General features: G+C 43.9%; 1 protein-coding gene across 1 annotated transcript in view; it reads right to left on the bottom strand.

The window, feature by feature from the left end:
• Positions 1-2,889: 2,889 nt before the first annotated feature.
• The window catches only part of WDR64 (WD repeat domain 64), a 143,905-nt gene continuing 133,613 nt past the window's right edge, over positions 2,890-13,181 (bottom strand). Inside the window, exons 27-29 of the mRNA XM_084828213.1 lie at positions 10,766-10,846; positions 4,128-4,223; positions 2,890-3,045 (exon numbers count right to left, since the gene is read on the bottom strand). Coding sequence (XP_084684339.1) covers positions 2,935-3,045; positions 4,128-4,223; positions 10,766-10,846 — 288 coding nt within the window. The 3' untranslated portion in view covers positions 2,890-2,934. The remainder of the gene's footprint in view (positions 3,046-4,127; positions 4,224-10,765; positions 10,847-13,181) is intronic.

The following is a 13,181-nucleotide window of genomic DNA, read 5'->3' as shown; positions in this document are numbered from 1 at the left end:
CAGCCAGATAAGTAAACCCAGGTCTCTCAAAACAGGGGCATGATGGAGCTTGTTTTTGGCTTCTGGCATTTTGCTTATCCATAGTTCTCTGCAAAGGGCCTTCTGCTCCCCGCCCCTGATTTCACTGTCTTCCTCCTACCCTACAGTAGCTCTCTTACAGTAGGTCTCCATGTGAAGTGCCATCATCACATCACATCTATCAGGGTGGGAAGTTTTAGTCAGATCAGAACCATGAACATTTTGGACAGGCAAGACCCAGGCAAGCCGACTGGACTAAGGCTGGGTAAGGAAAAAACAAAGGAGCAAAACAAGACATGATCAGGGTTACAGAATACAGGCATGGCTACGGACCTCCAGCCATGTACCATTAGCCAGACTGCCAGCAGCCTCTTCCTGGTTCCTTTTACGGGGGCTGCTGGGAGGCTGGGGCCACCAAGATCAGCGCAAATTCATGCCAAGTGATGGAAAGCCAGCAAAGTGGTGAAGAGTGATCCTTGATAATGGCCCTTTGTCCCTTTTTCTGGCACTTCTGTGCAGAAAACTGTTATGGGGTTTTGATATACGTAAGAATATGCCAGCCATTGTAAGTTAACTTTTATAAACTGACTTTAGAAACCAAACACGCCCTTTTCAGTTCTGTTTTCAGTCTGCAGCCAGGAAGATGAAATCCAGAATGTAATCAAATAGTATCACACTGGCCAAGTCCTGTAGGGTCAGAACATACATGGGGGACCTTTAATGGATACTTAAGTGGTGCTGGGGACTCAGTGCTTCCTTCATCTTCTGAGAGCCAGGTCACTTGTGCAATAATGGTATATGCTTGAAATGTGTTTCCTGACACATCTTGACTAGTACTTTACAGAATTCAGAAGTGTTGCATAGAGTGTTTTAACATGGGATTCCTCCATACAGGTTTATCAGCTAATAGTAGTGGTACAATCCACAAAGCATTTAAGCCAGTCTGTTCACACTTAAAACAACACCATTACATTGAAGCTACTCAGCTAAAGGAGGGTTAAATAAAATCTTAGCTACTGTTGGCTGCTTTAATGTTATCTGTAGATGTCTCTTAACAAATATCTTATTAGGAGGAAAATTAAGATCATATGAATCTCTTAAGCATGAATGGATAGTATGGAAATATATACAACTGCAAAAATATTACTTGTTGTACAGCACCATGCACTCTTGTCTTACTAACATTGTTATACTGAGTGATAACTAGCAAAATGTCCCTCATTAGGATAGTTAAGGGATTGCCCATATAAGCCAAGGACACCTTATGAAAATGTCTGGGACAGAGGGCAAGTTTACCCTGCACATAACTATATCCCAGTGCCAATCTAATAGCCTCTGTATGTTCTGACAATAACATGTCATGGGGATACCATTTCTCTGGGCTGCTCTGAGGTACAACACAGGCACGCAGTGATGCGAGTGGACTTGCCTTCCCCTTCTCACTTGTTTGGAGCATCATGTTCCTCCATGCCAGAAGAAAGGTGGTTGGCTGACCTGATGGGATAAAGGCTGAGTGCAATCATGGGAGAGTATCTCCCAAGAGAGGGGGTCAGTGACCCAGGGTCATGGGAAGAAGCATTAGCTTGCAAGATATGGAAGATAGTAGAACGGCAGTCTCAAAGCCAGCTGGTAGTGTCCCTGGGTCCTTTTTCTTGGTCATACTCAAGCGTGACAAAGATTCTTGCACCTTTCCATCCCCCCCCCCCCCAATACTGCTTCCCGTGCTTCTGGTTTAGTCCTAACTTGAACAAGCAATACTGCAAGAAGCTGTCACTGGGATCATGTATTATAAACTCATCAGTGTACCTTGGACCTTGGTACAGTCTGGTCTCAGCTTGAGACATGTTAAATTCTGAGGTATATGTTTTAGTCCTCACAGAAATATTTATATATACTGGTTCTACCACTGTGCCAGAGAGGCTGGGCTATACAACCACCCTTTATGGCAGATAAATCTGTTCATAAAATAAAGTGTGCACTGTATCTGGATTTAAGCCAGTAAGATCTGTTAGGTTGGCTGGCACAATACTTGTGCCTGTTAAAAAGGACCAAGAACTGTGTTATTAATTTCTTCCATAACTGTTTCATCTTTATATGCTCTCACTATACATATTGAGCACAATTGTTTGTGGGAAAGTCACCTATAAATGAAAACCTAATCTAAATATTGAGCACAATCAAAGAGTTGGGCTGCAATCCTACACTCACTTACCTGGGAGCAAGCCCTGTTGAACTCAACGTTTCCAAGCAAACATTCATACGATTATGCTGTTAGGCGCTCTTAAGCCTATTGATTTCTAAGTGCGTCTATCTCTGTGTCAGACTGTGGCCACTAAGTAATACTGCAGAATTCCCAGAATACTAATCATGACTAAACAAAACTGAAGGAGCTGCAGGAGTTACAAACATGTGATACTGAGCCTTTCTACACGAAGCATTTATTGTGGATTCATGATTCTTCACTCACAGTACATTGTGGGTATTTTACACGGCGTTGGCAACCTCCAGGGCCTCTCCTATTCTTTTCAACCAGTTTAGCATGTGTGTTTTTTTAAATCGAGGAAAGTCTGGCATATCTGAGAATGGCAGAATGAAACCTTAGTGTAGCTGAGCATCACAGCGCCACCTATAAGTTATATAATGGAAGACATAGAAAAGCAGAGAAGGAAAACCCCTGGGGAAAAACATGTGTAGAGGATCAGATCTTTATCCCACAAAGAATCTGGAAGCAGAAGCTTTGGTTAAGTGATGGGTTCAAAGTTTCATGTAGTAAAGCCCATTAACAGTGGATAAAGAAACGGCTGAAACTTAGACGTTTATAGGTTTGTGCATGCCTGGTTACTTGATACAAAGATTCAGATAACTATTTTTGCATTATCAGGGTTTTATTTTCACCTTTGTTAATTGCAACACTTCTTATTGTTTCACGGGTTTTGTACTTGCACTGGTATTCGTGGGGGAGGAAGGAGGTGATGTCAGCGGTGTCTGGCTGGGTTTTCCACCTTTTCTACTGACAAAACGTGAGGGCTGTAAAAGAAAGAGAAGGGCGTATGCTTACTTATGCCATTTTTAATGCCAAGTAACCCAGTGGCCATAGGTAGTTTTGTATGATGTCAACCTCACTATAAAAGATCCTGAATATAAAAAATGAAACCAGCAGACATGATCCTGGGGAGCCTCAAGCTGTAAGCAGGGATGGGAAACCCAATCTCCTTCGTCACCTGGCCTCCCACAGTTCTGCCATGAGCCTCTAATAAACTGCCTTGCTTGCTTTTGGTCCTGATCTGGTTGAAGATGTAAGTGCTTTTTTAAGACAGACGACTAGGAATTCGTTTAAGAGGATTTATAGGAAAGCAGCAGAGTGCAAGACTACAAGCACAGGTTTCAAAGTCACTGGGCTCCAGAATGGCTGGCAAAGGCCATCAAACTTTCCCAACAACTTATACTAAGGATATTGGCTACTTAAGGGCAAGAGAAAGCCTTGTTTGCTTTGCTGATTTTTCTTGCCTTGGAGGAAAGGAGCAAACAACTTCTCTGCTTCACCCCACGGCTAATCTTAAGGTCTCTCTTTATATTTACTATATACATAGCAAGGTGTTCCAGCAAACAACTTCTGATTTGGCAGTTTAGGAGAGCAGCAATAGAACAAGAAGCCTCCTTTCTTACTCCCCCCAAATCTCTTCTGGTATGACATTCCTGGAATGCTGGAATAATGTACTAGAGTAGCTAGTACAATCCATCCTAATCACCTCTTTGCTCCCATAGCAGAAAAACTACTTGCAGAAATGTTCGTAGACTTTAAAAATTCCCTATGATTAAATAGAAATGCTGGATACATGTTAGAGATTTGGGGGTCATTATGATTTTCCTTTTGTTACTTATCCCAAACTTAATTTCATTTTTAAAAAAACCCTATCCACAGGCCGTTCCACCCAACCAACTGCAAACCAAAATTTAGTCCAATCCACCTATCAATTCAAAAGGTGGATTATTTGGATTTAAGGAGATTTAATTCCATTGGGTGGAACACAAATTCAATACGACCACATGTGGCTCACACTCTTAGGCTTACCATGCATACCACATTAAGAAATGGTGAGTAAACTTACGGAATTAGAAATAATTCTGCTTCGCTTCATGATACTTTCTATAGAGCCATCTCGGTCGCTTGCAGGAATATGTTTCAGTCTTGGAGGACTTACCACCTTTTACAAGTAATTCAGAAAAATCAAGAATTATGTGGACAGCAACAACATTTTATGAAGTCTGCTGGATGAAGGAAAAGGCACCTAATGGACTTCTAGGCATTATCTTTATCAAACACTTTTACTGTGAAAAGTTCTTTAGTATGTTTAACGTGTTCAGCCTCGTAGGAATCCCTTGCAGTAAGACAATATTATTCCTGTTTTACACATGGGGTGGACTGAAGCTGAGATAAGCAACTTGCCAAAGGCACTTACTGAATACCTGGCTGGGGTAAGATTTAAACTGGAACTTAAATCCAAACACTCCCCACATATGGTAGCCTTAGTATTAACATACACCCAACAAAGGGTTAGTGCATGTACTGTACTGCTAGATGAAATAGTTCTACTTTGTTTAAGCAACTGATGCTTGGAAGGAAGTGACATGGCTGAGGTGAGATTTCAAGCAACATCAGCTCTCTATCTGCTATGACATTTCTCAGATTCTCTTCAACTAGTGTCAGCAAGATAGAAAATATCAGAAAAAATACTCCAAATGGGACCTTGGTTGTGCTTAATAAAGCAATAATATTATTACTTCAGGAGAGCTGGAAAACGATGAGGCATTTTGGTCTGCGTTTTGTGCCACAGCATCAACTTGATGACTCATTTTCAACTGATTATTCATTAATCCCTCTAAATCTTTCTCTAGGACAGGGGTGCACAACCTTTTTGGCCCAGAGGGCCTCATGTGGTGCTGGGTTGGGGACCGTAAACACGCATGCACACATACATCCCAATGACCTTGATACAGATAGCTTTTTCCTTGCCGCTGCTACCAGTGACGAAAGAGTGATCTGTGTCAGGACCAATGGGGAAGAGAATCTGGGTTAGAATTAAGGAGTTGGTGGGATGTATGCAGCCCCTGAGCCATGGGTAGTGCACCCCTAGTCTAGAAGGTGGCTACCCAAGCCAGTTATCTCCTATCACGTACATGTGAATTTGATTCTTCTTTGTTATGTGTTAAAATCATACTTGTCCATGTTGAATTTCATTTTGTTGCAACATGCCGAGTGGTTTGCTGAGGTCATTTCAGGGTTTCACTCATTTCTCTAGAGTAGACAGCAGCCACACTGGCTGGGGATGATGGGAGTTGTAGTCCAAAACACCCGGAAGGCCCCAGGCTGGGGAAGGTTGCTGTAGATTGTGCTTTCTCCCCATTTAGTATCTTTTGCAAATGGGACATTAGCCCTCTTCTGCATGCATTGTGTGAAGGGGAATAACACGTAGAACGGGGCTGCAGGACCGTGCTTGTGGCCCTGCCACCAAGGTTGTGCTGGGCTTCTAGTCCCACCCCCAATATCACATTAGCTGTGAATGTTTTCAAGGGAAAACCTTCCCACATAAAGCTCTACATGGGGAGGCTTTCCCCACATTCTAGAACCCTGATCATGCAGGGTTCCAGAGTACAGGGAAAGCCTAGGGTCAAAGAGGTCTACACATGCAGGTGTTCCATTGCCGATATCTACACCTAATGCATGGACATTGGCAGCAAAGCCAGCAACACCCCACAACCTTGGGCTGAAGCCACAGCCATATTTTGTGCTTGATTCCCCTTTACACGATGCTTGTGTGTAGAGGGCTGTTTGAAAAACACAGGCCCCCCTTACTGGTTCTTGCAGAACACCATGGGGTATCTCAAAGTTGGCTATGAATGTTTAACTTTAATGGGAGATGGAGAAGGTGAAATAATATAAAGGTAGAGTGTTGCTAAATTGGCACTGCCAAATTGACTATGCCAGACAGACATCACAGAAGGTATAAAACCATGATTATTTTCATTCAAACGTGCTTATTAAAATGTAACTTCTTTTTCGTATCCCAGCCTGAGTTAGCAGCATTTTTCACTCCAGTGAAAAGGGGGCGTCACATGCTACACAGACGTCTCTTGTTTTAGTTCTATATAAAGTATTCCCAGAGTTGTTCTATTTAATGGGTAAATCCCATTAATTGAAGAATGGAAATGCAGAGTGTGGATTCTCTGTGGTTCGCTTCACAGTTTGCTCGACAGGGTAGTTTCCTATTAAACATCACAGATTTGATCCAACTGGTTCCTTGCATGTGCCCATGAAGAGCGCACAGCTCTCTGCTTCCAGGAGGGCTACTGGCAACAGGGAAGGCCGACACAGCTGGGCTGACCCTACCATTGGGCAGACCGAGGCAGCTGTCTTAGGCAGGAGATGCTGCAGGGAGGGGATTGGCAGCAGTGTTGGAAGACAGAGACGTGGGTGCCACACAGGGTCTGTCCTGCACCTCCGAAGTTAGCTTGCTGCCCCTAGGTGCTATGGAGGATGCTGTCCTGTTGCCAGCGCTGATGTAAGATTCAGCTGCTAGTCTGGGTGGCTTCTGTATATGGACTTGGGGAGCAGGTGCCATCTTGTCTTCTTCCAGACACGAAGCAGCACATTTAGAACAAGGCTGAGGTGCAGCAGCAAAGGGTGACTAGATTAGGCTCCCAGCTATTTTTGTGCCGAACTTTAATTCTACAAGCGTCAACATATTTAAATGGTTAAATACTCAAATTTTAAATCTCCAGTGAAATGCCAAACTATCATATTAAAATCATTGCCTTCGAAATCTGCTCGGTCATATTTCAAGCCAAATATTTAATATTGTTATAATATTGGACAGGAAGGACAGGCTAGAAGGGCAGCTTAGAATGGATCAACCCTGCTAATAAGGTCTGGCGAGGTGCATCCTTTTGTTAGTTAAACTACAGGTGATGTGTTGCACGGGAGCTAAAATGGCTAGACAATTGCTTCTTGATACAGGAGCATTTTGGGAATGTTCTGAATGGGAAAAACCAACCAAAGAAGGGGGGAGATTCCCCCTTCCTCATCCTCCCTGCTAAGGATGAAGTAATCCAGGTGTGAGTGTGTGAAGAGAATCTGAGGTCTGGAATCAGACACAGAGGAAGAGACAATGACCCGATTCACATGACATGACAGTCCACCATGGCCTGTGGGCACCTAGCTTGCGGTGACTTGTTGTGTTGTGTGAATCCAGGCGGCAGGGGTTGTTTGAGGGTTAGACAACACTCAGATAACCCATGGCTTGTTTTAGGGTGCTTTAATCCTCAAATAACCCCTAGCAACCCCTATTGCCCAGGTCCAAATGACATGACAAACCATGGCAACCCCTGGTTAGGGGTTGAATTTCAAAATGGCCACCTGCATGCGCCACAGCCCAGGCTGCAGTGGTCATGTGAACCAGCCCAGAGACAGCTGGGTTTGGTCTCTGTAAGTGTCTTAGAGTGCAGGCTGTCTTCCTGAAGATTTGCTATGGGAGCCGTGGACTTGGGAGGTCTGCTGGGGTGTTTAAGCTGTGCTTCCACCTATGATCAACCTGTATATTTGAAAATAAATGCAAATATCACAAAACACAAAGAAGCTTCCAGTGACCTCCTTCCAGAGGGAACTAACCCCGGATAAGCACTGCCACCTTAGAACCTCTTACTGCTTGGAGAAGTGGAGTGTGTGTAACAATATGAAATGTATCAGATTTATTTTACATGAAAGAACGACATCTTATGGTTGCTAAGTTGATACAAACAAGAAACTGCTTTTATAACAACAACGCTTTCTTCCCACTTTGCTAGCTAATTTGAACAGCTGAAACATGGTGGTGTTTCCATTTACATTCTTTTTAAACTTCCCATGACATTAACTGAGATATTACTTATTTCTAACTGTACACTGGGGAGTAACATAATAAAAAACCTTGAAGGATTCATGGCTTCTCTCACAGAAAGCATGACACAATATTCCTCAAACCAATATACTGAAAATGGAAGGCTGTCCAGATGATGTCTTAAATTGCCTGGAGGAGATTTGTCTGTTTCTTGACATCCTTGCAGCCTGGTTCATAACAGTCTCCAGTGTCACTGAAGAATTAATTTAAGATTGAACTGGCGGCAGTGGAGGCTGGTGGCTCTGATTTCGGTGGGGCTGTGCATCCATCCTGGGTTTCAGTCAGAACCAGCCAGAACTCTAAAGGAGCTATCCAAGGTGCTGAACCCTATCCCCAAATAGGCCTAGCTCATTGGTTAGCTCCTTTAGAGTTCTGGTTGGCTCTGACTGAAACCCAGAGCGAATTTACAACCCCACCAAAATCAGAGTCAGCAGCTTCCATGGACTGGCAGTGCAGTGTCTGAAGCATCTAGGAACCCACAGGAATGCAACTCTAACGCACTAAGCTCCAGCTCCAGCGAGTGATAGCAGCAATCGCCTTATTCAGCACACATACTGTGGATGCATCGCAAATGTTTGGAGAAGGGCTTCAACTGGGCCACCAGTTCAAGTTTCCTGAAAACTTCTCTCACTGCTTGCTCATATCATATTGTACATTAGGATGTGGGGACTAGAAACATCTCTCAGGACAATGCCATTTGAGGGCCTTTTGCATGTTTCCACCCGAATGGGAGCCAACCCACAGAAGGGCAGAAGAGGTTTTGATAGCTCTACCTGACATCACCATGCAGACATGAGTAGAAGAGCTGGCATAAATGCTGAAAACACATTTTCCTTGAATGTAGAGGGTTTTTAGCTTCCTCCCTTATCCATTACACATTACATGATCATATAAGGACCTAGGGCCAATCCAATCAATGGGTGAAAGGAGAAAATGTTCTGGTCATTGGCTCTACCGTGGATGCTGAGGAGTTGGGTGGGACATCCAGAGACATCAATCAGAGCTTCACACTCCAGCCCAACTTACAATTTTATTGAGTGCTGGGAAGGGAGAAGCTTGGGCTGTGTATGGACAGTACTCTGGAGGCAGTAGGGCTGCTTCAATGCATTGGGAAAGGGGAAACAGCAGCAAGAGGGGGAAGAAATAGGACTGGCAGCATCACAAATATGGGACTTTTTGACTGAAGGAAAGACACTTCTGGAGAGCGGAGTAGTGATAAAGTTAGAGCAGAGGGGAAAGAAGGCAGCCATGATGATGATGAACACACACGCGCGCACACACAGATAGCATTTTTAATGTTCAATATGCTTCACATACAGTATCTTAAATAATCCTTATACCTACAGATTTAGATCCAGAGATCCTGTGAGTAGAGATTTTCTCCAATCCCCCCTTCCCCACCGCCCCCACCCCTGCACATCTGCTCTGGAGACTTGGAGAATCCCCCAGAACAGCATGGAGGCAGCACAGGAGGCTGCAGGGAGAAATCAGTGAAAATTGCCTTGCCTCCCATTTCTGTGAGTGGGAGCCCCTGCTGAACTGCAACCTCTTCTGTTCTTGGGAATCCAGCCTTATTTATTTATTTATTTATTTCATTTTTACCCCGCCTTTTTTCCTCTTGCAAGGAACCCAAGGCGGCTTACATTATCCTCCTCCTCTCCATTTTAGCCTCACAACAACAACCCTGGGTTGGGCTGAGAGTCTGTGACTGGCCCAAAGTCACCCAGTGAGCTTCCATGGCCGAGTGGGGACTAGAACCCGGATCTCCCGGCTCCCAGTCCAACACTCCAGCCACTACGCCACACTGGCTCCATTTGAATCAGCAGCGGACTTCTTCAGCATCCCTACCACAGATTGGAAGCTGAGCCTGAGATGTTGTGGTTTCTCCCAAGACTGCTCAGCTCAAGGGTGCAGAACCTCTTTCATCTTGAGGGCCATATACCATTTCAGAGAAGATCTTGGGGACCACATTCCAGTGGTGGGCAGGGCCAGAGGCAAAAGGGATATGGCCAAAGGCAAATGAGGTGGGTCAAAATACCAATAAATACCGGTATATTCTAGCTTAAAAGCTCTTACTGCTGTGACCCTTCTACTGGCAAGCTTTTGGACTGACCTGAGCGCCTTGGTCTGAGTGTTTCCCACCAACCCGTGATTTGTCAGAGAACTGAGAGAAGCCCCCCAGCCCTGCGACTCCATGTTGCGAGTTGCAGTTCAAGACATCTGGAGGCTGCACAAGGCTGAGCTAGGGAGCGATGTGTACACCCAGGACAAAACCTGCCACTAACAGTACAACACTATGCATGTCTAATTGTGAGTTCAATGGGGCCTAATCCTAGTTAGGCATGTGTATAATTGCAGCCTTATGCACTTTCCCGGGAGTAAGCCCACTGAATACAATGGGGAGTACAGTGGGAGTAAGCCCACTGAATACTGCTGAGAGAACCTGGATAGGACTGTGCTGTAAATTTAGCCCATGCAAAAACAGCCAAGCGTTAGGGAAGTGTGATGAATGAAGATGGTTTATGGCCCACATTTAATGCTCAGTGCCTTAGCAGCACCATGATTATGATGATCAAATGTTACTAGCCATGACAGGTGAGCTGAAAGGAATCTTATAAGGTTCATATGTTAGAATGTGGGGGGAGCGGAGGTAAACAGTGTTCATGTAAATAACTCAAGCTGAGTAAAAACAAAACAAAACGAAACTGAGAAGTAAATGGTGGTAATTCACAATCTGAGAATAATTTTCAAAATTGCTTAATTTTAATGTTTCTTTATGAAGCTTCCATTTAAGCAAATTACTTTGAACTCACCCTGTATATAGGTATAGACCCAAATACAACACCAGTATCTTTGTTTCCAGATTTGAAGCTTTCCAGCGGGTGTTTGTTAATCTATAAGATAGAAACAATATAGTCAATATATTTTCAGTTCCAGAAAATGAAATAACTCCCTCCCCAGTTGTATAGTATGTAGTATAATAATTTAGCAGTAATGTAACATTTTACAGCCAATACTGATCTTCTTATGTCTATTTGCATCTACAAAGGAAAAAAGTGCCACTTCTTTATAGTCTTCCAAGTTGGGCCAGAAGGTTTTCCCCAAAAATAACTATTTCAGAGGTGCAAAATTAATCACAACTCAAGAATGACTGTAGCAGCACCTGGTTATTACAATGGTTGATTTGAACCAGTAGACTTGATACAGGACCGTTAGCTCTTATAGCGACATTTAGAACTATGGAAATTGAGGAACCAAAAGGTCATCCAGTCAAGACGAAGTCCCCCTTCCTTCTGCCTCCTGTTGCGTCTCTGTGAACCTCTGACTCTGTGGTTTGGAGTTTTAAACACCCACCCATCATTGGGCAGTCTCCCTCTTTCTGGATCCACACAAGCCTGTCACTGAAGTCTAGCCCCCTTGTTGATGGCAAGGTTGATGTTCTAGTGGCAAACAAAAACTGTTTTATTTAAACAGATGTTTGGCCTCTAAAGATCATTTGTTTTCTCTGCTGCTCTGTGTTTAACCTGCATTTTAATGTAATTATGTTTTAACTGGTCGCTATTTGATTTTTAGATGGTTTTACACTGTTTATGTTATTTTTTTACTGTTAGTTTTACAGTTGTTAACAGCCTTGGGCATTTTTAATGGAAAGGCAGGGTATTATTTATGTAATACATAAATAAGTGCTCCCTCCCAAGTCTTCCCAGAGTGCCCTTTAGTTCACTAGTCCAGTAGGAACTGAAATGGATTAGCCTACAATCAAGGTCTTCGGAATTCTGGGTAAGAACAAGGAATGGATTCATCACAAACAGTACACCTTCCACAAAATTATGTGGATTTGGTTGAATTTTTCTATATTAAATATCAAGAATGCCATAACTGAAAAAACTTTACATAACTTGGAGGGCACAGCAAAACAAGTCTCAATGTTTTAAAAAATTAGCTGTTAACTACAGCTCACCACTGAGTCTTTTTCAGAAATGAAACTTTCAAGATAACATTTTGTAAGGATGAGCACACAAAAACACCAGTTGTATATAAGTTATACCCACAGCTCTATAACATGGGCCTCTTCTATGGGTAGTTCCCTGAATAAACACTGTTCTCCAAGGATGGACACCAACTTTCTTTGCTGATCAGAAAAAGGAGACTGTAAGTCTTTCTCACACACTGCACAGAGTAAGGTAGTGAAAGCCTTCTTGCAGGGCATAAATACAATCAGTTTGCATTATATTTTGTATTTCTCATTCCTTCCTGAAAGGAGCTCTCTTTAGGCATTACCCTGAATGCCTGAGGGCTCGAAGTGTCATGTCCCCAGGCTCTGAGGGTCAACAACATTCTGAGGAGGACTCAGAGTCTGATGAGTACTGGTCACTTCACTTCAGGGAGAACCCTTCGCACCCCCTCATATTCCTTCCAGGCCTGAAGATGTAGCCCTCCCCTCAACCTTAGGCTCTGAGGCTGACTCTCCCAGCTTCTCCTGTCCCTCAGTTATGCAGGAGCATAAGGTTAAAGAAACAACTCTGGGCCCTTTAAGGGCTGTAGCTAGCATCCAATGTTGCTGGAACTTCTCAAAGCTCTGGGCCTGCCAGGCTTTGTAAGGCTTCAGTTGCCTGCAGTCCCTTGCTACGACAGCAGCTCTCCCTGTGGGGAAACACTCCAGTGAGTATCCTGTGTGGCATGCTGTCCTGACAGTTTTTTACCTTGTGGTGAACTTGCTCTCCTGGATCTGACTGTGCTTAAATGGACATGACCCTATTTACCAGATGTGACTCTGCTTGACTGGACGTGACCAGTGGGGGCTGATGATGGCCGTGGGGTGGGGAATCCACTCCAGATTTCAGTCAGAACTCTAAAGGAGCTACCCAAGGTGCTTCCGCACCTTGGATAATTCCTTTAGAGTTCTGACTGGTTCTGACTGAAACCTGGAGTGCATTCACTGCCCCACTGACATTGGAGCCACCAGTCTTCATTGGACATGACCCTGCTCTACCTGATACTAAACCATGAGTGCATGATATATGCTATTGCCTCCTCCCCACGGGCACCAAACCAGGACAAAAAGTGTATAGGGGGATGGCGCAGCACATACACATATGCACTGCCCGCTCCCTGAGTGCTGCTTGGTTGAACCTGGTTGAATGCATTCTCGGTTGAACACAAATAGAACTCTTCTCACAACCAGGGATCCTAATTTATCAGGGTCCCAACTGCATGGAGAGATGTGCT

Source organism: Heloderma suspectum, chromosome 1 (genome assembly GCF_057233095.1).
Source record: "Heloderma suspectum isolate Gila_16-S chromosome 1, 16-S_ref, whole genome shotgun sequence".
In the NCBI taxonomy this organism is placed as follows: domain Eukaryota; kingdom Metazoa; phylum Chordata; class Lepidosauria; order Squamata; family Helodermatidae; genus Heloderma; species Heloderma suspectum.
Note: the sequence above shows the minus strand (reverse complement) of the source record. Positions and strands in the feature narration are given on the sequence as shown.